Raw genomic sequence first — 23,471 nt, forward strand, 5'->3', positions numbered from 1 at the left:
CATGCTTAGCAACAGAATTTCTGGTCCCAATTGTGGTTGTAAAGTTGAGGACTACCCATATGGTCCGATTAGAAGATGTTGCCATGGAATCTTCTCTTTGGCAATAAATGTTTTGTTTACAAGATAGGAGGTAAGGAGTTTGCAATCTCAAGAACTTCATTCAGAATAACTATTCATACAACTCGTGGTTTGCTTAATCCACGTTTTATTGAATGAATCGGTTTAGGTTGTATTAGGTCAGCCCATGTAAACCATTTTATCATTTACCAGGTGGGAACACAGCCTAAGCATGTCCCTTTTTCTGATGGCTGCCCACTGTAGTTCCTGAACCCACTGGAAGTGTGCTGTGAGCCACATAAATTTAGGTGGCAAAAATACACACTGATTTTAAGTTACAAGGGGTTTTTTTTCGGGGTGGAGGGGGGGGTTGTGCTGATAAAGAGTTTTCTCCTCTGAAAACCGTTCCATAAATCTATCCAGCTCCTTTTCAAAAAGAACTGGGCACTGGTAGCACATCTTTTAACTTGAGTTTATTATATTTTTCTATCGTTTTTTTCCCCTTTCTAAAGAAAGGGGTTAATTTTATCTTCTCACTGCTGAATGCCTACCCCAGAAATGGCACTGATTTGGTTGGAATGCTCAGCCTTTTCTCTATCCATCCACATACATACACAAATTGACCAAAGCCTCACTTGGTATGTTTGATAGGAAAAAGAAATGTTAAAAGTGTTTTTGATAGAAAAAAAAATGTATTCTTTTACTCAGTGTTGTGCTATATAAATGTCATCTCAAACCATACACAGATTTTTTTTTCAAATTTCCCAAATTTATTTACATCGGTGTAACATTATTGTACATATGAACTGAGGACATTGAAAGTATTTTTTTTGTTTGCAACATGGATAATTTGAATGTAGCTTATATATAACTAGTCATATAAACAATTCACTTTTAAGAAATCTGAACCCTTTTTTACCAACTTACATTGAAAGGAAAGAAAACTTCAGTATTGGCATATAAAAGGAATTTACCCATTTTTAGATTTGCCCAATGTGAGCAATGAAGACGATTCTGTATTGAAAATACAGTATTTGGTTAACACGGACATTTGGTATATTACAAGCAATCATCCACATTATGTTTATAAACTGAAGATGCAAAACAAAGATCCGCAAATATGTTCAGTCCCACTTGGAAGTCTTTGCAGGGTAATTGTACACAGGTTGTCAGTTCTAACTCTGAAAGTTGACACTGGATCAAGGATGTAAGAATTCAGTTGATCATAAGTCATTAAAGAGTGTTCACATACAAGGCCATAAATCAAGCTGTACTGTCAAGATCCTTCTTCAGCCTCACTTTCTTCTGCTTCCTCTTCTTTCTCCTCCTTTATCTCCTTTCCTTCTTTTTCTTTTTCAAGCATTTTCAGATATTTGCTTGCCAAGATTTTCTTTGGCACAATATCTGGAAAAGAAAATATTCTTCTTTAATTAATTTATTAAATGTTTCCAATCGCTACAAAAGTAATTTGCACTCTGTCCCAACTACTGCAAGGGTTTTCACTGAACTGTGGAAATAATTCTTAAGAGTTTTCAGGGTGAGATTGGTGGCATATACATACATTTGATAAATGAAAACAAATTACAAAATGATTTTCTGAGAATGTTGTAGTGACACAATTTGGATATCCCAATTTTTAGCATATCCATCTAGGATAGACTAGGTTTGTAAGTTTTGTTAACAGCTACATTAAAAAATAATTGTACACAATTATGATATTGGAGAGATGAAATTGCCAATAGATCCTAACACATCATTAATTTATTTTTTTGATCTACCATTTTTAACTATTTCCAATTCTCAATAGTTTTAACAATAAGGAAACAAAATACTTTTGGGATTCTTTCTGCTCAATTCCCATTAATAAAGAAAAATTAACCTTAACAGTTTTTAAAGACTGACATGGAAAAATTCCACATTCCCCTTTCCTTATTTTAGGGATTATTTCACATCAGTTACGATATTAGCAAAGTAAAGACTGACCTGCAAGGAACTGGAAAGTGTCAGAGTTCTGTACTGCTTGTGACAGGTGAGTATATGTCAGCGTCTTGTGCTCGTTGCCCTGGCCGTGCTTGTAAGCGTAAGTAGCTAAATACTGAACAAACAGCTCCTAAAAGGAAAAGATCATGCTTACAGCTCAAACACATCAGAGAGTATACGGTTGTTGGTTAATTACTGTTAACTGAGTGGGGAATTCTGGGAGTTACAGTCAGGTCTACGACAACTCGCCATGGACAAGTTATGGCGAGACAACTTGCCATAACGTTTGTAACAAGAGTTACACTAATATCAAGGAAATGGTGGAATAGGATCATTAAACAAAAGATGCAAAAGGAGGGACCATACAAAATGTGAATGACCAAAATTAAAATAATGATTAAATTATTTTAAATAATTGAATAGTTGAATTGTCCCACAGACGGTCATCCCTTGGAGAGTTGGTTGTGGCCATGACAAATTGTCCCATTCTGGTTGAGTCCACATAGGCAAAAAACTCCCCCAAACAACAACAGAAAATAGAATTTGAGTTGGAAGGCACCTTGGAGGTCATCTAGTCCAACCCCCCTGCTCAAACAGGAAACCCTATACCGTTAAGAACTTAGGATAACTTTATTGTCCATTTGAATGTACACTAATCGGCATACGTTAAAACGAAATTTTCTTGCCTTTCGGACAAGTGACTCCAGTCTCTTAAAAAGGACCGCAACTTCTGGTGGCCAGGCGTTCCACTGGTTAATTGTTCTCGCGGTCAGGAAATTTCTCCTTAATTCTAGGTTGGATCCCTCCTTGGTTTAGTTTCCATCCATTGCTCCTTGTCTTAAGGGATCGTCTCAAACGTCTCAAAGTTTGAGCAACGCTGCCCTCCAAATGTGCAGCGGGTCGGAAACTCCCCCTCACAAAGCCGCCACATCTGGACCGTCTTCGCTTCCCCGGGGCATCCCCCGCAGGACCTACCGTGGCCTTGGCGGTGAGGAAAATCGCATCCGGGTTGATGCTCGAGACTTCGGGCGAACTCTTCATGATCACCCGGATCCGCGACAGAGGCAACGACACCAACCGATTCTCGCCCCCGCCAGAAACTCCACTCCACCGCGACGCCATCTTCGTTTACCTCAGATCAGGTGAATACTTTCCCCTTTGATATCTTTGACGGCCGGAAGCGCCCGCCTGGCCTTTCGGGATTTGTAGTTTCTACCTGCCGCTGAACCGCCGTCACAGGGATAGAAAGAACTACCAATCCCGGAAGCGCATTGCGAGCACTAGCGGGATTAGAACGTTGGTTGGTTTTCACGGGAACCAATCGGAGCGCTCTGAGAGGGAAGACTACGCGTCCCAGAAGGCAGTTCGCTCCAAGAGCGGCGGAGGCAGCTTTGCCTTGCCGCGCCTCGTTTAATAACCCACTTTCGTGGTTTAATCCAGGCCAATGGCCACCAACCAATGCCTGCCAAGCTACAGAAAAGCCTAACTAAGGTTAAAATAAATGTCTGTGGAGATTCTCCGTCATCCAGGTCCTGGTTGTCCCAAAGGTGCTTTTTTTCCCCTTCTTCTCAAGAGGCAACTGGACTTTCTGGTTTTTCTTTGAAGACGTTTCGCTTCTCATCCAAGAAGCTGCTTCAGAGCTGGAGAAGCTTCTTGGATGAGAAGCGAAACGTCTTCAAAGAAAATCCAGTTGTCTCTTGGAAAAAACAAACAAACCACCACCTTTGTGTTAAAACGAATGCAATTGTGAGGCGGTTTGAGGAAAAATTGCCAGCCGTCTTCCCGCCTCAACCTTACGAAAGCTCCGTGAGAGGGGGGGAGGGGTGCAACTCGCATTTCTGAAGAAAAAAACGGGGCCAAAACAGTCGTACACACAATCGTCTCCGAGCCTTTGCACCTAACTAAAAACATACAACTGAGGGGAAAGCGTCGCTCCCTCAGGCAAGCGACCGTTGGGATCTTAACGGTCGCCCCTAACCGCCCGGCCGTCGCCATAGCGACCATTCAAAAGCCTTGAGTAGGAGCTGAGTGCGCATGCGCGTCCAACCCCGAGTGATCTCGAAAGTTGGCGGCTGCGCAGTGAGCCGCCCACCCGCCCCGCCCTCTGTCAGAAGCATTCGGGAGAGGCGGAGCTATTACGTCGCCCCGGCCGTGGTGGGTGAGCCGCTGGAGCCCCTCAGCGGGCCGGGGAGGGCGGGCCGGGCAAGCTGGAGAGGGAGACGGTGCCGGGGTTCGGGGGACCCAAGCCGCCTCTTCCCTTGGCTGGTGCTGTGATGTGGGGGAGAGAGAGGCGGGGAAGCTCCGAAATTAACTCCCCCTCCCCTTCCGGTACCTTCCTGGCATGTTTGGATTCCAGTGCAAAGATCCTCTGGGGATGATGGGATTTGTGGTAACCCAAGCACACTCCAAAGGGCGTCAAATCGGGGAAGTGTGGCCTATGTACGGGATTGCCCAGTCTGGGCTAAGGGAGCCTGGGGTGGGGGGGGGTTTCTTCCAGATGTTTAGGGCCAGGCCAAGAGGCAGAGATGATGGAGACTGAAGTCCAAAATATACATTTACTTATAGATTTTGCAAATTTAAACTCTTCTCTTTGATGCTTTGGAGTTGCGTATTGTTGTGTCTTGGTGTGTCTCAATGCCTGACTTGTGCTTTTTTGCCCATATGCTTGGCGTCTCTCTTAAATACAAGTGGTCCTCGACTTATGTCAGTTTGTTCAGCGACAGTGCAACGTACCACGGCTCTGAAAAAAAAAAGTGACTTCCGTAACCGTATCCCTTGGGTCACATGATCAAAATTCAGATGCTTGGCAACTGATTCATGTTGATGACGGTTGCAGTGGCCTGTGGTCACCTTTTGCCACCTTCTGACCAGCAAAGTCAATGGGGGAACCAGATTCACTTAACTGTTACTAACAGAGGCAGTGTTCACTTAGCAACGGTGGCAAGCAAAGTCATAAAATGGGGCAAACTCGCTTGACAAGTGTTTCACTTAGCAATATAAAGTTTGGTTTCGATTGTGGTCGTAACTCGTGGACTCCCTGTATGCATACTCTGTCCTGGGTGGACAGAGGCCGGTTGGGGGCATTCAATTTAGGGACCTAAAAGTAGGATTTGAAGCAGTTTGAAGTTTCTGGTTTTGAGTGGGAAGGAAAACTATCCATCTCCTCTTTCATGAAGTTCATGCTACACCTTCCCAGAAGCAGTTTCATGCTTACCATTCAGGCTCTTTCATGAGCCTGCCCTGTACCACTTTTTCTCCTCTTACCTATTTCTGGAAGGTACCTGTTTCTAATTCTTTGTTGTCATTAATGATCAATAATTTATTCAAATTATCGAGATTATCCAAAGTGACCAAACAGTATATGATGACTTGTTTGAAAACAAGGACAATTTGGAAGTTGCCTCTTTCTTGGAAAACAATCTATGGATTATTTTTGTATTTGTGCCTTTTATGTTGCGAATCCCAATGTAAAGCAAAATCAAATCAGACTCCTATCTGGTGACTATAATAATGATCTATCACTGTTGTATTACACTGAGAGCTTATGCACCAGAGACAAATTCTTTGTGTGTCTGATCACTCTTGGCCATTAAAGAATTCCCATTCCCATTCTCCATTCCATTCCATTCTATTTGATTCTATGTAAATTTTTCATCAAAGTAAAACAGCAAACTTGGATTTCTGAAAAAAAAAAGAAAATAAAATGGTTTTTTTTACTACTTTTCCTCCTGTACCTGTTTCTGTAAGGTATTTCTATTTCTTATTTCTAATTCTCTTTTGTCATTAATAACCAATAAGGTAAAATTTAACATTTAATATAGCCCACTCTTGTGGGTCTGGAACAAGGCAGTGGCAAAACACTTCTCTATTGTCAAGAAAACTACATATTTATGTCCGTGAATTTGCCAAGAGTTAAGCTGAACACAAGGTTATTTTTAATTTTTTAACTGAGTTTAAAAGAATGTGGTCACAAATGAAATTGATAAATGTGTGATTACAGGTAGCTTTACAGTTGGGGAGTAAAATTTGTGGCAGTCCTGTATATACACAAATCCATCTATACTCATTGAATTTAATAAGGAGTATCAGCCTGCAAATTGCTTGCTGGGAAGGATATGGGAGGAACAGGGAATGACATTTTTCTTTTGAGCACAAAAAGGAAAATATATGTTTTGATACATTGCTTGGCACATTAGTGAAGAGAAAACTTCATTTTTCCTCTCCTAATTTGAACATTCCGGCACATGAAAACCCACAGACTTTTTCTGCGTAGCTCCTGGTTGCTACAGATTGCATGTAGAAAAGTACATGAAAAAAAATCACAGGTTTACTAGATGCTTCATTTTAGTCATGTTTTGAGTTTTTATTAAAAAAAAAATTGTAGGTAGGGCTGTACTCATGAAGTAACATGCGTGGATTCATTTTCCCTGTTAGCTAAAATATAATTGGCTGATTTGTGGGTCTGTGTTATGTGAATCCAGTCAATGAAGTTGTTTGGTATTTATTTCAAAAACAGGCTATTCATTTAACTCACCGATCATGATTTAGTGCTGCGTGGATCAGCCTTTATATATTGCCATTCCAGTTTTTACTGTTTCATCTGTTAGTCCCTTTTTTTGAATAGCTTTCTGCAGCTTAAAGTGCGTATTATATTTTATCAGCTATTGGTGTAAATTCATATGGAAGCTTGGATGTACCATCACATGGCAAATTACTAACGTAAATATTTATGATATATTCCAGCCTCATCAAATCCTATCTCACGAGAGAGAAACTTCCAAAGCTTGGATTTCTCCACATTTATTTATTGTATTTGTTTGCCTCCCATTTCACCATGTAGTTAGATATTAAGTTAATATCTGAATGAGAAAGAATTCCTAGTATTTCCAGTAAAACAAAGCTCACTCAATAGCACTTAGACTTGTACACTGCTTCACAGTGCTTTACAGCCCTCTCTGAGCAGTTTACCGTGACAGCATCATGCCCCCAACAATCTGGATCCTCATTTTATTGGCCTCAGAAGGATGAAAGTTAACCTTGATCAAAATCCAGGCTGTGGGCAAAGTTAGCCTGCAATATTGTATTCTAACCACTGGGCACCATGGCTGTGATGAGATTAGCCATTTTTGGATTTAGGATACTGAGTTCAGTTTATCCTTATGAGATACTTGTGTTTTTCTTTCCCATCCACTTATATTGTGCCTTTCAGACTGGCCTGTTTAGAAAAACCTCCTGGATCTTTTTTTGAAGTAACTAAACCTTATGCTCAACTCCAAGAAATCTTTTACCAAGTTTGCAGTCTTTCTGCTGAAGAGCAAAAGTATTTCAGTAAATAATGTCAATATAGCACAATAAAGTAAGAGCTTAGTAAACCATGATGCATCCTCTTCTTCTCTGTTCCGATGGGACTAAGGCTCGAATGCTGCCTACCGCTTAAGCATGAAGCTTGAAGTTTTTGTAATTTTATATAATAGGTCTAATATTTCAGAAAGGCATCACTCGTAAAACAAATACTTCTTAAGTTGAGAAATGCTGCACATTTCCCCTTCTATATTTTATTAAGTTTTATTCCTTCTGTGTTTTATTATGTTTGCATTAGAGTACATAAATTGCAAAATGAGCATCCCGGATTACATGCAGTGTGCGGAAGATCATCAAACTTTATTAGTTGTGGTCCAGCCAGATGGGATTGTTCCCGAAGAGAGCTTCTTTAAGATCTACAAACGAATTTCAACAGTGAGTCAGATCAATGTCCGTGACTCTCAGCGAGTTCTTTATATCCGCTACAGACATCATTACCCACCAGAAAACAACGAATGGGGAGATTTTCAGACGCATCGCAAAGTTGTGGGATTAATAACCATCACGGATTGTTCCTCTGGAAAAGACTGGCCTCAAACTTTTGAAAAATTCCACCTTCAAAAAGAAATTTATGGCTCAACCCTTTATGATTCCCGGCTGTTTGTCTTTGGACTTCAGGGAGAAATTGCAGAGCAAACTCGTACGGATGTGGCATTTTATCCTAGTTATGATGAATGTGAAAATGTGGAAAAGAGAATAGAAGACTTCATTGAGTCTCTTTTCATTGTATTGGAGTCCAAACGTCTTGACAGAGCTATCGATAAATCTGGAGATAAGATCCCACTTCTGTGTGTTCCTTTTGAAAAAAAAGATTTTGTTGGCCTGGATACAGACAGTAGGTAAGTAGATTCACTTTATATACAGATCTTCTAAAAATATTTGCCCTCGGGTATGGAGATAAGAAAAGACTATTCCTGAAAGGAATTGTGTAATTTTTAAAAAAGAATTTCATATGCTACCAGTAATTAATTAAAGTTTTCCAACATTTTCAGTGTGTTCATTATCAGATTACATTTATTTACATTTATATCCCACTGCAGTCATCCACCCTTGGCAATCTACGCGATATAGCTTAAGAAGTGAAAACATGAATCATAAAACCCAAACTGAAAGCACATTGTAGCCAAAATAAAATACCTAATAATATGACAAAAAAAAAAAGGATAAATGATGATGTACTGATGGAATATTTGTAGCTTAGTGTCAAACTGTGGGATCCTTGGTGCTCTTTTAGCTTGTTTTCTTGCAATCATTTCATTACTCAACTAGGTAACATTATCAGTGTTGCTGGTTTCTAATGGAAAGACTATATGTAGCTAATGTTGAAATGTGGAGTCCTTGATGCCCTCTGAGCTTGGTGATTTATTTATTTATTAAATTTATATGCCATCCATCTGACTATCTGTTGTGACCAAGGCCCAAGTACGTGGTAGTAGACTCAGTCAGTTCAAAAACAAACAAACTTTATTAGAACAGCTGAGACTTAACTCATTCTCAGCATAGTCCAAACTAAATCAAAGCAAATTCTTCATAACATAATTCTTCAGTCTTACCACCAATCTTGGTCTTTTCTTGGCAAAAGTTCAAAAGCAAAAGATGCTGACAAGAAATAAATGCAGCAAGACAAAGAGCAATTCTATCAATGTTGTTTTCCGGCAAAGAGCCCAAATACTGTTACTGTCTTTTAAGCCTTATGGGAGGGGCCAATCATCTCTTGGCCTTACTCCCGAGTCGTCCTCTTTGCTTTAGCTGCTCTTGCCTTCTGGTAACTCTTCTCATGCATACATTAGGAATAGGCTCCTCCTGTTCCTCTGCCTCACTACTGTCAGCCTCTGGAGGCTTCAGAGTCCACACATCACTCCCAGATGGCCCTGGCCCTACCTCTGCCTCCGATGCAGAGCCCTCATCCGGGCCTTCATCAGCCTCCAGGACTGGCCCATGTTCTTCCTCAGCCTCATTGCTGTCCGACTCCGTTGCCAGCTCCACAGGCTGTTGGCGGACCACAACACTATCATGTGACACTTAGCAAGCTCTTGTTTGCTTGCTGGTTTCATCACCCCACAGGCAACGATGATGTTACCTTACCAGGTAACGAAATGTCAGCAAGTAATGTTGGTAAGCAAACCACGAGGCTCAGATAATCTTTCTGAAAACAAAAGGAGGAGGCTATTGTGGGAGACTACTCCAGTGCTCTTTGGAACAGCACCCTCTGACTTCAGCGCCATTCATTTTTTTTGGGAAATAGAATAGAATAGAATAGAATAGAATAGAATTTTTATTGGCCAAGTGTGATTGGACACAAGGAATTTGTCTTGGTGCATATGCTCTCAGTGTACATAAAAGAAAAGATACCTTCATCAAGTACAACATTTACAACACAATTGATGGTCAATATATCAATATAATCAAGGATTGCCAGCAACAAAGTTACAGTCATACAGTCATAAGTGGAAAGAGATGGGTGATGGGAACTATGAGAAGATTAATAGTAGTGCAGATTTAGTAAATAGTTTGACAGTGTTGAGGGAATTATTTGTTTAGCAGAGTGATGGCCTTCGGGAAAAAACTGTTCTTGTGTCTAGTTGTTCTGGTGTGCAGTGCTCTATAGCGTCGTTTTGAGGGTAGGAGTTGAAACAGTTTATGTCCTGGATGTGAGGGGTCTGTAAATATTTTCACGGCCCTCTTCTTGATTCGTGCAGTATACAGGTCCTCAATGGAAGGCAGGTTGGTAGCAATTATTTTTTCTGCAGTTCTAATTATCCTCTGAAGTCTGTGTCTTTCTTGTTGGGTTGCAGAACCGAACCAGACAGTTATAGAGGTGCAAATGACAGACTCAATAATTCCTCTGTAGAACTGAATCAGCAGCTCCTTGGGCAGTTTGAGCTTACTGAGTTGGCGCAGAAAGAACATTCTTTGTTGTCCTTTTTTAATGATGTTTTTGATGTTAGCTGTCCATTTTAGATCTTGCAATATGATAGAACCTAGAAATTTAAAGGTTTCTACTGTTGATACTGTGTTGTCTAGTATTGTGAGAGGTGGAAGTATGGAAGGGTTTCTCCTAAAGTCTACCACCATTTCTACGGTTTTGAGTGTGTTCAGTTCCAGATTGTTTTGGTTGCACCACAAGGCTAGTCGAAATGTGAGAAAATACAAATAATGTCCAACTCTCATTGAAATAAGGAGTCTTGCAGGGACCCAGGTGCTAAGGCAAAAAAATAACTTTCTCGGTCAAAGCCTGCATTTTAAAATTGTTCCCAGAAACCAATGCAGGAGACTGAAAATAGATGATCCCAGCATAAGATGCCAGTAAGCATGCAGGCCATTGTATTCTAGACCCCAGTTACAGTTTGTGAGGCAATCTGGTGCAGAATCATTGTAGTATTCTAATCAGGTGGTAATATACATATGAGTTACCTTTACTTACCTAGTTACCTAGTACACTTTCGGTGTAGTAGCCAAAGCTGGGCACAGGCCTTTCTAGCCACACCTTCTCCCCACACTCCTGGAGCAAGAGCCACAAGTCCAGAGGGACTCCCAAATAAATATAAATGATTTATAAAGCTTTTCAGACAATTTGGCTGCTTTGATAATGATTCCACTAACTCTTGGTAAAGCAATTTGTTTTTACATAGGAAGCACATTTGAACTTGGTGGATGCCTTCTTTTCACAGTTCGTTTTTACTGTCAGGGTTCCAAGTAATATATCCATAGTAAGCAATACTACACTGAAGCGGTCAAAATGGCCTCGGTCAGGCCAGCTCAGGGTTGACATTTACACTAGTATTTAAATTGTTTTAATTTTTAAAGTGTTTTAATTTAATTTGTTGCTTAGATGAGACGGTTAGCCATACAAATTGAAATTATTATTACCTTACGGAAAATTGAGAGACCCAACCGAATATCTTGTTGTGTGACACAAGAATTGAAGGACAAGAGAAGGAACATTCAATCTGAACACAGACTTCAGGGTCATGATTCTTAATTTTGCTTGTGAGGCTTTGGTGAGGGAGTTTGTGTTTTGAAAGTTCAGCTATACGATGTCTTACTACATGACACCATACACCTGTTTTGTGAATTATTTTAAGTCCAAAAATTATGAGAGAAAAAGGACTTGCTTGAAGAATACAGCAACAGTATAAACACATTCTTTTTTCTAGACAACCTGTTCCCCAAATAAGTACTTTCATTTGTGGATAGATTAACATTTCAGAAACTCATCTCTTTTCATTTACAGTACAATTTAATTTGTGCTTGTTTGCCTAGAAGTGATTCTTATTATCATCAACATGGAATCATTTAAGTAAAGCAATTTAAATTGTTATTTCAGTGAGGAAAAAAAAAGGATTATTTAAGTAATTTATGTAATTTACAGCTTTTGAATGAGGATATAAATTTATAGTTGGAGAATCACGTAAAATTAACATGCTTAAAACCAGATTATTTAATGCTCTTACTCAGCAATTCAAAGCTAGTTCAATATCCTTTTATGTGCAGTGGCTGATTAATAGATTGCGGAAATACATTTCGATGATAGCAGTAGAAAGTGACTATAATTATTTTGTATCAGAATATTGATATTGAATAATGCATTTTATGGTGATACATGCAGAAAATAAAAGCTCTCCAGCTCCAAAAGTAATGATATTTATTTGATTGGAATATGTGAAATATGTGAAAATTGTTCCCATGTTACCAAGGATTTGCTGTCTGTATAATTAAATGCTTTATATAAGTAGGATGAGAAGCATCCTTTGGTAAATTTATATCATTAAATGTGATTAAAATGTTATGCATACAAGTGAATATTAGATCTATACAGTTTGCAATGACCTACATCAGTCGTAATGTTAAGCCATAATATAATTTGGCATTTTGTATTGTGCTAACCATCCTCTCTATTTTGATTACCTTGATTGATTTCTTTCTTCTTTGATTGGTTGCCCATTACACTAAGGCAAAAATAAATTACGTTATTTTGAGCATTAAATGTCATTCATTATCATGAATATAGTCTTCTCTGCACAAAAGGATGTTTGCCTAAATTTAGTAGTCTTGCATAGATTCAGTTTGTTTCCATTTGCTACACTGCTACATAACAAAGAGCAAGCAGCTTTTAAGAGCTTATACTAGGGACCCAAATGCTTGCTTGACCTCTGCTCTAACCACTGAGAAAAGTTGGAGCTGAGACTGTTGTGATAGAAATAGAAATAAATAATAGTATTAACTATAGCTATGCACAACTATAGGGGGACGCGGTGGCTCAGGAGCTAGGACGTTGAGCTTGTTGATAGAAAGATCAGCAGCTCGGTGGTTCGAATCCCTAATGCTGCCGTGTAACGGGGTGAGCTCCCGTTACTTGTCCCAGCTTCTGCCAACCTAGCAGTTTTGAAAGCAGGTAAAAAATGCAAGTAGAAAAAATAGGGACCACCTTTGGTGGGAAGGTAACAGCGTTCCGTGTGCCTTTGGCATTGACTCATGCCGGCCACATGACCACGGAGACGTCTTTGGACAGCGCTGGCTCTTCGGCTTTGAAACGGAGATGAGCACCGCCCCCTAGAGTCGGCAATGACTAGCACGTATGTGTGAGGGGAACCTTTACCTTTACCTTTATGTACAACTATGCATTCTTTTTACCTCAGTGTGTAACTCTGTATAAATTGTTTTGATCCAAGGACTTTAAGGCACTGTATTTCTAGGCAGAATTTCCTTTTAAAATACTTACAATTCTAACAGTTCTCTTTTCATTAAGTGTGAACATGTGCACATGCCTGTCTATTTATTTATTTATTAGGTCTGTACTTTGAATTTGAGAACAACAAAGTACATGAATGTACACATGGTAGTAAAGCAGTAGCTCTCTAAAGCAGCTTTGCTTTTCTCAGGATCGTGCAATTTCCCTCTATGTTTGCTTTAAAATGTTGCTGATAGTTGTGCACACCCTGTACGCTTCTAAGTATTTTTATCCCTTTGAATCCAGAACCCTAGTGTTTATGCTTGCAGTCCTTGCTCAAAAACTCAGAATTTGAAGCTGAAGTTGTAGAGTGAAACCCTACAAAAATTCTGAAATGCATGCTTTCTGATCAATACTCTTTTCTTTCTCACTTCAAAGGTACATTCCTATTGATGATACTGTCCTGAACACAAACAACAATAAAGTCAGTTCTGTGAGGATTTCCCACTATGTCTCACCTCTCCAACAGTATTATTCCATACTTCAAAATAAACTTTTTGAAATCAGTGGGGATTTTTGAGAGCAGTGTTATGATGTGATAGATATTGGTGCCGGCTTTATTTTTAAAGCATTGCTTGGCATCCTACTGTCCATGGTGCTGAAGTAGAAAGATCTTCAACATGTCACTTTTTCATTTCTGTTGAGACGGCTTGTGCATTTTTTGGGGGGTGAATGTACTCTATTTTCATTCATAGATAAATCATTCGAGACAATTTTACAAGGTTGCTTTCAGAATAGATTAAATGACCTAGCCATAGTTTTAATCATGTGTCTAAAGAAAAGCAAAGGTGGGGATTTAGTTCATTTCTAGGAAACACAAAGACCCAAAAAGATGCAATTTAGTTTATGCTAAGCAACAGTGTTACCAACATTTCATTGTCAGTACCGACATTCTTGATTAGGAATCTTTACTCTGGCTCTTCCTTTCTTAATCACTGTAATGGAAATTAGATACTTTTTTCTGTTTCCCACTATATAAAAGGGCTGGACTAAAACACAGCACTGAGGTCCTAATCTTAGCAGCACAAGAACAAGCATTAAGCTCCATAGAAGCAGGACCTACCTACTAGACAGGACCCAAGGTGCAGGCTGTGCAGAGAGGCCTCAGAGACTGTCCAACCCATAGTGACAGGGTGTAAGATGCAGGTAGGAACAGTATACACTGAATGGCACAACCAAGAAACTGGTATGGTGTACAGGAACATCTGTCCAGAATATGGACTATATCTAAGTCTAGATGTGAGATCCCACAAAGCATTGTGGGGAATATCTACGGAGATTCTCCAGCCATCCAGGTCATGGTTGTCCCAAAGGTGCTTTTTCAAAAGGCAACTGGACTTTCTGGTTTTTCCCTTGAAGAAGTTCTGAACTGAACTGAAGAAAATGGAATGGAATGTTGGAATGGAATGGAATGGAATAACAGAGTTGGAAGGGACCTTGAAGGTCTTCTAGTCTAACCCCCTGCTCAGGCAGGAAACCCTATACTATTTCAGACAAATGGTTGTCCAATCTCTTCTTAAAAACGTCTAGCGTTGGAGAATTCACAACTTCTGGTGGCAACTTGTTCCACTGGTTAATTGTTCTAACTGTCAGGAAATTTCTCCTTAGTTCTAGGTTGCTTCTCTCTTCGTTCAGTTTCCATCCATGGCTTCTTGTTCTACCCTCAGGTGCTTTGGAGAATAGCTTGACTCCCACTTCTTTGTGGCAACCCCTGAGATATCAGAACACTGCTATCATGTCACCCCTGCTTCTTCTTTTCTTGGATGAGAAGCTAAATGTCTTCAAGGAAAAACAAATTCCAGTTGCCTGTTGTAAAAGCACCTTTGGGATTGTGGAGAATAATAAAGCTAAGATCCTATGGGACTTCCAGATACAGGCAGATGGGAAGCTACTGGCCTATCAACAGGCATCGTGGTGGTAGATGAGGACCAGAAGACAGAGGTAGTGATGGAGGTAGCAGTGTAAAGTGACAGCAGAATCAGGAAGAAGGTGTATGAGAAGCTGGAGAAACACCTGGGCCTGAAGAAGAACTAGAGCAGATGTGGAAAGTCAAGGCCAAAGTGGTTCCAGTGGTGGTAGGAGCATTCTGCCTCCTAAACAGGGAGAGTGGCTCCAAGAGATCCCAGAAATGATATCAGAGCTATCTGTCCAGAAAAGGGCAAACTAGGAACAGCTAAGATACTGTGCAGAACCCTCAAACTCACAGGTCTGAAATTGAGGAAGACCCATACCACCTGTAAGGGTGAGAAGTGAATTATTTCTATCTTTTATAAGATAACATACTAATCATTAATATTGTTGGAAACATAATGCGATACAGCACCCAATCATTGCTTTCAACTCTCCACATCACCATCAAAAATAATCGAACAACATATCTAGGACATGATTGAATACAGTATGTTATCAAATAAACTTTGTTAGATGTGTCTATATGTGGCTCTTTAATTTTTTTCTATTCCTGTATGTCTCTAATTTTGTTTTATTCCTTCCTTTCTTGTTTCTTGTTTTTTTTTTCCTCTCATACTGCCCTGTGAGTGTGTTTTTGGGTCTCAAAAGGTAGGCCTTTAATCACATTGTATTGTTTAAAACTAGCTAGTTTGTGTATGCTGCCTTCTTATTTTGCCATCACTGAATAATGCAACGCTGCATTTGTGTGTCTTTCTACAATATGGCAATTTTATTTACAAGACAACTGATTGCTGCTGCCTGAATTTCCATTGTGGTTTTCATTCTTTTGGCATTTGGCAACTTGTTTTTTGAGAGTACTTTTTTTCACTTATTTGCCTTGTTGACTTGGAGATTAAAATGTAGTAAAGTAATGTATCTTTTGATACTTGCTGGTTTTGCATTTATTTTCTTTCTTGTTTTCAGGAAACAAGTATAAGTTTCCGCTTGTTCACTTTCAAACTGAAAAGATTATTTCAGTTTAGAGTAAATGTTGCTGGTTTTCAAAAGCCTGAACAACGTTACAGTTGTCAGTCATTTAGCTAAGCATGTTATCTCACCTTGAATTTAATGGGCATTTGTTTTGTAATTTGTGACATACAGATCTTCACTAATTCATTTTTGCATGCATTTTTTTCTTTGTGAATCTTTGAAGATGTGATGATGTTTAATGCCTTCCTGATTGTTCAATTTAATATCGCTCATTCCAGTTGAGGAATGATGGATACATATTAAAATTTTCTTGTAAAAGATTGCTTCAGTCCATTAAGAAAATTGCTGCATTTGACTTTGTGTTTATACTTCTATGTATGGAGAAACTTGGCTTTTCATACATAGAAGATGAAGCATCAGATAAAATTACAGCCCTGAATATTGGGTCATTGGTTTGTCTAGAAGTTCAGACACTGCTTCCATAAAAAAGAGCTGTTCACAGGATTGGCTTTGCATGTATTCAGGATGTAGACTTTCATGAATAGTGATAGATAATTTCCCAGTAAATCCCTGTTACTGATTGGATATTTTCTTTTGACCTGCATTTCTTAAAATTTGGTGGGATTTTGGCTTCTCTTTCACATCTGGGTAAAAGACCAATTTTTCAAAATAATTGAAGTCTGCTTTCCGAATCTTTGTCTTCAATTTATTGGGTTTCTGTGCTGTGGGTGAACAGGTATCCTTATCCCATATTTGTTTAGAGTAAGCATAACATAACTCACAATTTTTTTGAAAAACATTGGAAATTGTGATCAACATGTAGTTTCTAATCCTGGCTTGATATGGAAGAAGAGCCATGTTGGTGTAGTGGTTAAGGTGCTAGCCTAGAAACCAGGAGACTGAGTCCTAGCTCTGCTTTAGGCATGAAAGTCAGATGGGTGATTTTGAGTTAATCCCTCTCTTTCAGCCCAACTCACATCAAAGGAAGAAAGAGAGAAGAGTATTATATACATTTGCTGTCTGAATTATTTATAAAATAATAAACCCAGAAGAAAAAAAATTAATAAATCTAATAAATAAATCAAAGAAGTAACGTGCATAACTGTAAAGTTCAGACTCACTTATATATACCAACTACAGTTTTGTCATCTGGACCCAGCTGATTTTTTCTCATTAGATATTTTTCTAGTTCAGTGGTTATCATGCCTTGAACAAGAATTCGTTCACCCTATGTGCTTTTTATGTAACCTCCATTCTGTCCTCCTGTTCTGTCTCCTTCCCCACTTCGGATCAACGAGCTGGCCTTCAGCCAGTGGATTCACGGCTCTTATCAGTCCTGGCAGAGAAATCGCAGCTGCCTGCCAAAGTTCAAACAAATGACTCACGTAGCGAGACTTTCAGCTCTTTTTGAAACGGATCAGCTAAACTTTGCTTTCCATGGAATGAGAGCAGTCCCAAAGCTCCTTATATATCCTATGGGGTGGGGCTCCAGCCCCATCCTTCCTTTTGATGACGCCTTCTCTCTAATCTTCTGAAGCACGGATCAAGCCAAGCTTGATTATTATCAGCTGTGTCTGAAGGCGTAGCCTGGGGAAGGGAGGAATCAGGGGATGACGGCCTCATTACGTCCTCCGACTGGTCTGGTTCTGGCTCCTGGAGCCGAGCCAAAGGAATCGGTGCTCCCGAGGTAAGCCTTACTGGTCCTTCCCCCACACTTTCTGAATCACTTTCAGGCATGGGGTCAGGTTCGGGGGCTGGAGTCACAACACCTCCTGTTTATCAATTTCTCTTTACCCTGCTTAGATAACTACTTAGTGCTTATTCAGATAAAATCCTTTTTTTGCAATCCACACTTTTTGGCATTGGTTTTTATTATATCATTATAATTGTATGATATAATATGTTTTTAAACCATCCTTCAGCTGGAGGTGTCCATATCAAAAACATATGTGTGTTTGTGTGTATATTTATTTGTTCACCTTAAATTTTATATTTAAGAGGAGTTGCTTGATTAATGTCCATGCCATCTTGTCGTTTTCGATTCCTAGAGACCATGTGGATAGACCTTTCCCTAACATTTCTAGTCTCTAAGTGGTGCACTCATCACGACTGTAACTCAGTCCCTCTACCTTGCTGCTGGTCGGAATAACAAAACCATCAGATTGATGAGGGAAGAGGAAAAATAGGATATTAAATTCCAGTTCTCATTTTAGTTGGGTATCCTCTGGGTGGAAAGACACGATAAAAATTAGATAACAGGAACAACAAAGTTGAAAATAAACATTACCGGGAAAGATTCTGCTACCTGGAGTGTGTCTTTTAGCCGAGCAGATGGAATCTGCTCCGCACTTACACTCAGCTATAAGTAAAGCGTTTTAAGAAAGTCTCGAGTGTAATTTGATTCATTCAGGCATACCTCTGCTTTTTTTAATTAAGATTTACTTTATATATTATCTGGTGGTAACCAGATATCTGGCTTGGAGTTGTAAAATAATCAGATTTGTCAAGGACGCTCTTAATGGAGCTTCATGACTACAGGACTGAAAAGTATATCATTTTCTTTCTTTGAGCAGCAAAAACTAATAATAATATACCACCGACAGGAAGAATTTGCTGACCCGACTTAATTCACAAAGGTTTTTAGTGAAAGTATTCTTTACCTTAGTTATCTTAACTGATTTATAATGCATGCACATTCGATTTTTACTTTAATGTTCAAAATTCCATTAAGAGAGAACTAAGAATGACAGTAAGAACAGAGTTATTAAGGCAAGAAATGAAAGGAAGCTTCCAAAGCAATATATATTTAATCAAGCCATTCGACCGTTTAATAAGAGTTTGTCTGTTTTGACTAGTGACAGATCTGCAAGGATTCAAAAGTTCTTTCCCAGATCTCCTCATCTGCTTTCACCTGCAGATGTTGGGAATTTGAATTTAAGAAAATGTGTCTTAAGACTAATTTAAAATACATCCCTATAAAGAAACCATCTTTCTTTTGCTAGTAAAAAATCATCTACCCAAAACATATTTAGCATTTTAAAACATACAGCATTTCTTACTGCTGAACACGGTAGGCAAGCCGATGAAGTGTGAGTTTATGTTAATTAAAAAGCATGAAAATCCGTGTTGTGTCTTATACTACTGTATATTGGTTTTTGTAAAATGCAAGTATGTCCAGCATGATTGCATTTGTAAATTAAAAGGAGATAGAAATATTTGCTTTATATTTATTTTGAGTATGTAAGAAGCCACACTAAATCTTGATGATAAAAATTAGATAACAGGAACAACAAAGTTGAAAATAAACATTACCGGGAAAGATTCTGCTACCTGGAGCGTGTCTTTTAGCCGAGCAGATGGAATCTGCTCCGCACTTACACTCAGCTATAAGTAAAGCGTTTTAAGAAAGTCTCGAGTGTAATTTGATTCATTCAGGCATACCTCTGCTTTTTTTAATTAAGATTTACTTTATATATTATCTGGTGGTAACCAGATATCTGGCTTGGAGTTGTAAAATAATCAGATTTGTCAAGGACGCTCTTAATGGAGCTTCATGACTACAGGACTGAAAAGTATATCATTTTCTTTCTTTGAGTAGCAAAAACTAATAATAATATACCACCGACAGGAAGAATTTGCTGACCCGACTTAATTCACAAAGGTTTTTAGTGAAAGTATTCTTTACCTTAGTTATCTTAACTGATTTATAATGCATGCACATTCGATTTTTACTTTAATGTTCAAAATTCCATTAAGAGAACTAAGAATGACAGTAAGAACAGAGTTATTAAGGCAAGAAATGAAAGGAAGCTTCCAAAGCAATATATATTTAATCAAGCCATTCGACCGTTTAATAAGAGTTTGTCTGTTTTGACTAGTGACAGATCTGCAAGGATTCAAAAGTTCTTTCCCAGATCTCCTCATCTGCTTTCACCTGCAGATGTTGGGAATTTGAATTTAAGAAAATGTGTCTTAAGACTAATTTAAAATACATCCCTATAAAGAAACCATCTTTCTTTTGCTAGTAAAAAATCATCTACCCAAAACATATTTAGCATTTTAAAACATACAGCATTTCTTACTGCTGAACACGGTAGGCAAGCCGATGAAGTGTGAGTTTATGTTAATTAAAAAGCATGAAAATCCGTGTTGTGTCTTATACTACTGTATATTGGTTTTTGTAAAATGCAAGTATGTCCAGCATGATTGCATTTGTAAATTAAAAGGAGATAGAAATATTTGCTTTATATTTATTTTGAGTATGTAAGAAGCCACACTAAATCTTGATGATAAAAATTAGGTTACATTGTTATGTTAATGTATCTTTATGACATACTTATCTATATAGATAAATATCTATATAGTTATATCTATAGACTACTAAAACTCTTGTTCCTGTAAATTTTAACTGAGCAAAATAGTATATCACAGGGCAAAATTTGCAGAATGCATCTAAAATTCAGGAGCCACGATTCCGTGGAATTGAAATTTGGCAAATTCTATAAAAAATGTATGACATAAGCCTTATCATAAAGCAATTTATGACATGAAAAGTGCCATAAACATTTCCTGTGCTGACGATTGTCTGTGCTAGACATTTCAACGTGGGCTAAACGTTTTACCACAAAATACAAAATGTCATAAACATTTTCAGTGCCGATATTTCATTGTGCTAGTTTGACACAAGCGATTTTCAAGGCAGATACATCTCTGAATGTATCACAACTTTTCCAGGGAACATAGTATATTAGTAACGCTGTCATTGTTGAACACCTGGAGGAATCTGGTAAGGAAATATTTCTGAAAGGAAAACCCAGCGGCTCACATATGTCTCAAAGCTGCCTGTGATAAATATAATTGATCCGTTTGGGGTACAACATTTTATTCTACTATGTTTATATGCTAGATGAATTCAATTAAACCTCAATGTTATTATATGAGTTTAGATATATCTATAGTTATTTTTTTCTCATATTTTTGCAATTTCTCAGACTTAGTGATTTCCTCCCCGCCCCCAACCCATAAGAACTTGTAATATGAATTCTCATTAGAAGTCGGTAATAAAACTGAAATTTCAAACGGGACAATCAAACAGTTGAGAGGAAATCAACTGTGCCATAAAATGTGTAATGAATCTATTCATAACGATAATTAGTTTTTTAGAAAATAATTTTTCTCATTTATAGGCAAATAACACTGTCAGGTTTGTAGAAATTATCTTGCCATTTTAAAATGCCATTTTCCTTCACATAATCTGAAGATGTGGAATTAAGTTTTAGTTCATAATCGAATGATACTACGTCATATAAACATTTAAATTCTGTCAGTGGATGAAAGATGCTGCCTTAAGTACGACATGTCATTGGCCACTCTCAAAAGATTGCAAACATTACTATTTTGCCCTTAGAAGGTGTAATAAAAAGGATCAATATGGAACATCTACCTGCTACTAAGCTTGGAATTCATATTGAGTCCATCCTAAATTATTTTAAGTGTTGACCTTCCTAGTCGTCATATGATACTTCTGTTTGCCAAACTTACTGTGTTGCTTGATGAGCTAATAAAAAGAAGAGGTTCACCCAATTCCAGGGCTAAAAAAGTACATGTTGAACTTTTAGATGCAAATGTGCTGAGAAAACATACAAGCCACAGGTTTTTTCCCAAGAATACAATATCTTTGTTCTGACCCAGCTCCCAAACACAACATACTCTGTATAGTTAAATCAGTGATTCCTTTATTAGAATAGCAGGCTATCAACTCTGTCCGCCAGGGAGATGAATAGTTGTCTGCCACACCTATTCATCTCCACCCCCTGCCTTTTATCCCCAGAGCTAGGGTGGGGCTTCGCTAGCAGCGGTGCCTGTTCCGTCCCAAGGACCAGCCCATAGATTTCCACTGCTCTCCTCTCCTCTGCCTTCTGTGTATCTGCACATCAGGCACGGGACCCACCTGTTCCTCTTCTTCCTTATCAGCCACCTCCAGACCTGGGGGCTGTTGACTCTCCATCTGAGGGCTGATGGATGGTCCAGGCTTCGCCTCTGTCTCTCTCTCTGCCAGCTCCATTCCCTCTTTCCCCCTGGGAGCTCTCAGGTAGCTTTGATGCTGACCCTGACTCCCACGCCTCTTCCTCCTCCTCCTCCGATTCAGCTGCTGGAGGGGCTGGTGGCTGACAGGCCACAGCAGTCTTATTTTCTAGTGTTGAGTATCTTTGCTTATATTGCATCCCCTACAACAGAGGCCCCAATCCGGGGGTGAAATGTAAAATTTGTTACTACCGATTCTGTGGGGGGAGTAATGTGACTGGGTGGGCGTGGCCAACTTTTTTTTTTTAACTTTTAAAAGCATTTTTTTGACAACCTCTTCGGCTGAAGAGGTTGTAGAAAAAATGCTTTTAAAGGGTTCTGGCAATCCCAGCTGAGCCGCGCAATCAGAGGCTTTTTTTTTTACTTTTAAAAGCATTTTTTCGGCCGAAGAAAAAATGCTTTTAAAAGTAAAAAAAACAACCTCTGATGATCGTGCGGCTCAGCGGGGCATGGGGGGGGGGAAAGGAATTTTTGCTACCAGTTCTCCAAACCACCCGCCGCCATCGCTAGCGGATCGGGCAATACGGTCTGAACTGAGAGCATTTCATCCCTGCCCCAATCCCCGGGCCCCAGACCAGTACCAGTCTGTGGCCCGTTAGGAACAAGGATACACAGTTGGAGGTGAGCAGCAGGAGAGTGAAACTGCACATGTGTGGGATCTAGGTTGTGTGATCCCTCCTTCCTGGTCCATGGAAAAATAGTCTTCCACAAAACCAGTCCCTAGTGCCAAAAAGGTTGGGACCACTGCCCTATAATGAGTATTCCGATAGCTGGGAATAGATTTCTTAACTCTTGGTGGAAAGCTAAGTCAATAAGATGCAAACTTAAGACATTGTCTTTTAGAACAGCGCAATTGAACTAATTCTTCACTCTTTGTTTTTCTATCCCAGACATTATAAAAAGCGTTGTCAGGGTCGTATGCGGAAACACGTTGGGGACCTTTGTCTACAGGCTGGGATGTTACAAGATTCCCTTGTTCACTATCATATGGCTGTGGAACTTCTCCGTTCTGTAAATGACTTTTTGTGGCTCGGAGGTAAGGATGATAGCGTTGGGCATAAAACCTAATTGTATTTAAAAGAATTCGGAGCATGACGTTATTTGCCACATTATTTCATGCCTTTATGTTATTGGAAGATGGTTTGGGATTAAAAGTGTACATTATTAGCCACCCTGAGTTGCTGCATTAGTGATATGGGGTGGTATAGAAATGTAATAAAAAATAGAACAAAATATTAATAAACAACAAAACAACAATAATAGGTCATAATAAAATAAAAATGGCTCTAAAATTCAGAGTAATTTGTGGTTGTTTTTACAATCCCCAAAGCACGTCACAACTTTTGAGCACCCCTGATGTTTGGAAATTGAAAGTTCA

General features: G+C 39.0%; 2 protein-coding genes across 6 annotated transcripts in view; one reads left to right on the plus strand and one right to left on the minus strand.

Moving 5' to 3' along the window:
* Nucleotides 1-817: 817 nt before the first annotated feature.
* On the minus strand, nucleotides 818-3,201 carry CHRAC1 (chromatin accessibility complex subunit 1). The gene is made up of 3 exons (XM_058177420.1): nucleotides 3,013-3,201; nucleotides 2,041-2,167; nucleotides 818-1,461 (listed from the first exon to the last, which is right to left on the minus strand). Exons 1-3 carry the CDS (start codon nucleotides 3,157-3,159, stop codon nucleotides 1,334-1,336), a joined length of 402 nt encoding a protein of 133 aa, XP_058033403.1. The 5' UTR covers nucleotides 3,160-3,201; the 3' UTR covers nucleotides 818-1,333.
* A 947-nt stretch (nucleotides 3,202-4,148) lies between these two features.
* Nucleotides 4,149-23,471, plus strand: part of TRAPPC9 (trafficking protein particle complex subunit 9) — a 397,590-nt gene continuing 378,267 nt past the window's right edge. For 2 of the 5 annotated variants that reach the window (XM_058177411.1, XM_058177412.1), the window contains exons 1-3: nucleotides 4,222-4,365; nucleotides 7,637-8,237; nucleotides 22,984-23,129. In XM_058177411.1, the coding sequence (XP_058033394.1) occupies nucleotides 4,311-4,365; nucleotides 7,637-8,237; nucleotides 22,984-23,129 (802 nt within the window). In that variant the 5' untranslated portion in view covers nucleotides 4,222-4,310. Of the gene's footprint in view, nucleotides 4,192-4,220; nucleotides 4,427-7,636; nucleotides 8,238-22,983; nucleotides 23,130-23,471 lie in introns of those variants that run through there. The other 3 variants (XM_058177413.1, XM_058177415.1, XM_058177414.1) reach the window with 3 other exon arrangements.

Source organism: Ahaetulla prasina, chromosome 3 (assembly GCF_028640845.1).
Source record: "Ahaetulla prasina isolate Xishuangbanna chromosome 3, ASM2864084v1, whole genome shotgun sequence".
Classification (NCBI taxonomy): Eukaryota; Metazoa; Chordata; class Lepidosauria; order Squamata; family Colubridae; genus Ahaetulla; species Ahaetulla prasina.

Bases quoted from the DNA above. Each gene is read 5' to 3' on its own strand.
- CHRAC1 (XM_058177420.1), bottom strand. From the start codon at position 3,159: ATGGCGTCGCGGTGGAGTGGAGTTTCTGGCGGGGGCGAGAATCGGTTG. The intron at 2,168-3,012 runs GTAGGTCCTGCG...TTTTCCTTTTAG, and splicing joins TCCTCACCGCCAAGGCCACG to GAGCTGTTTGTTCAGTATTT. The intron at 1,462-2,040 runs GTCAGTCTTTAC...TTTCTTTTCCAG, and splicing joins CACTTTCCAGTTCCTTGCAG to ATATTGTGCCAAAGAAAATC.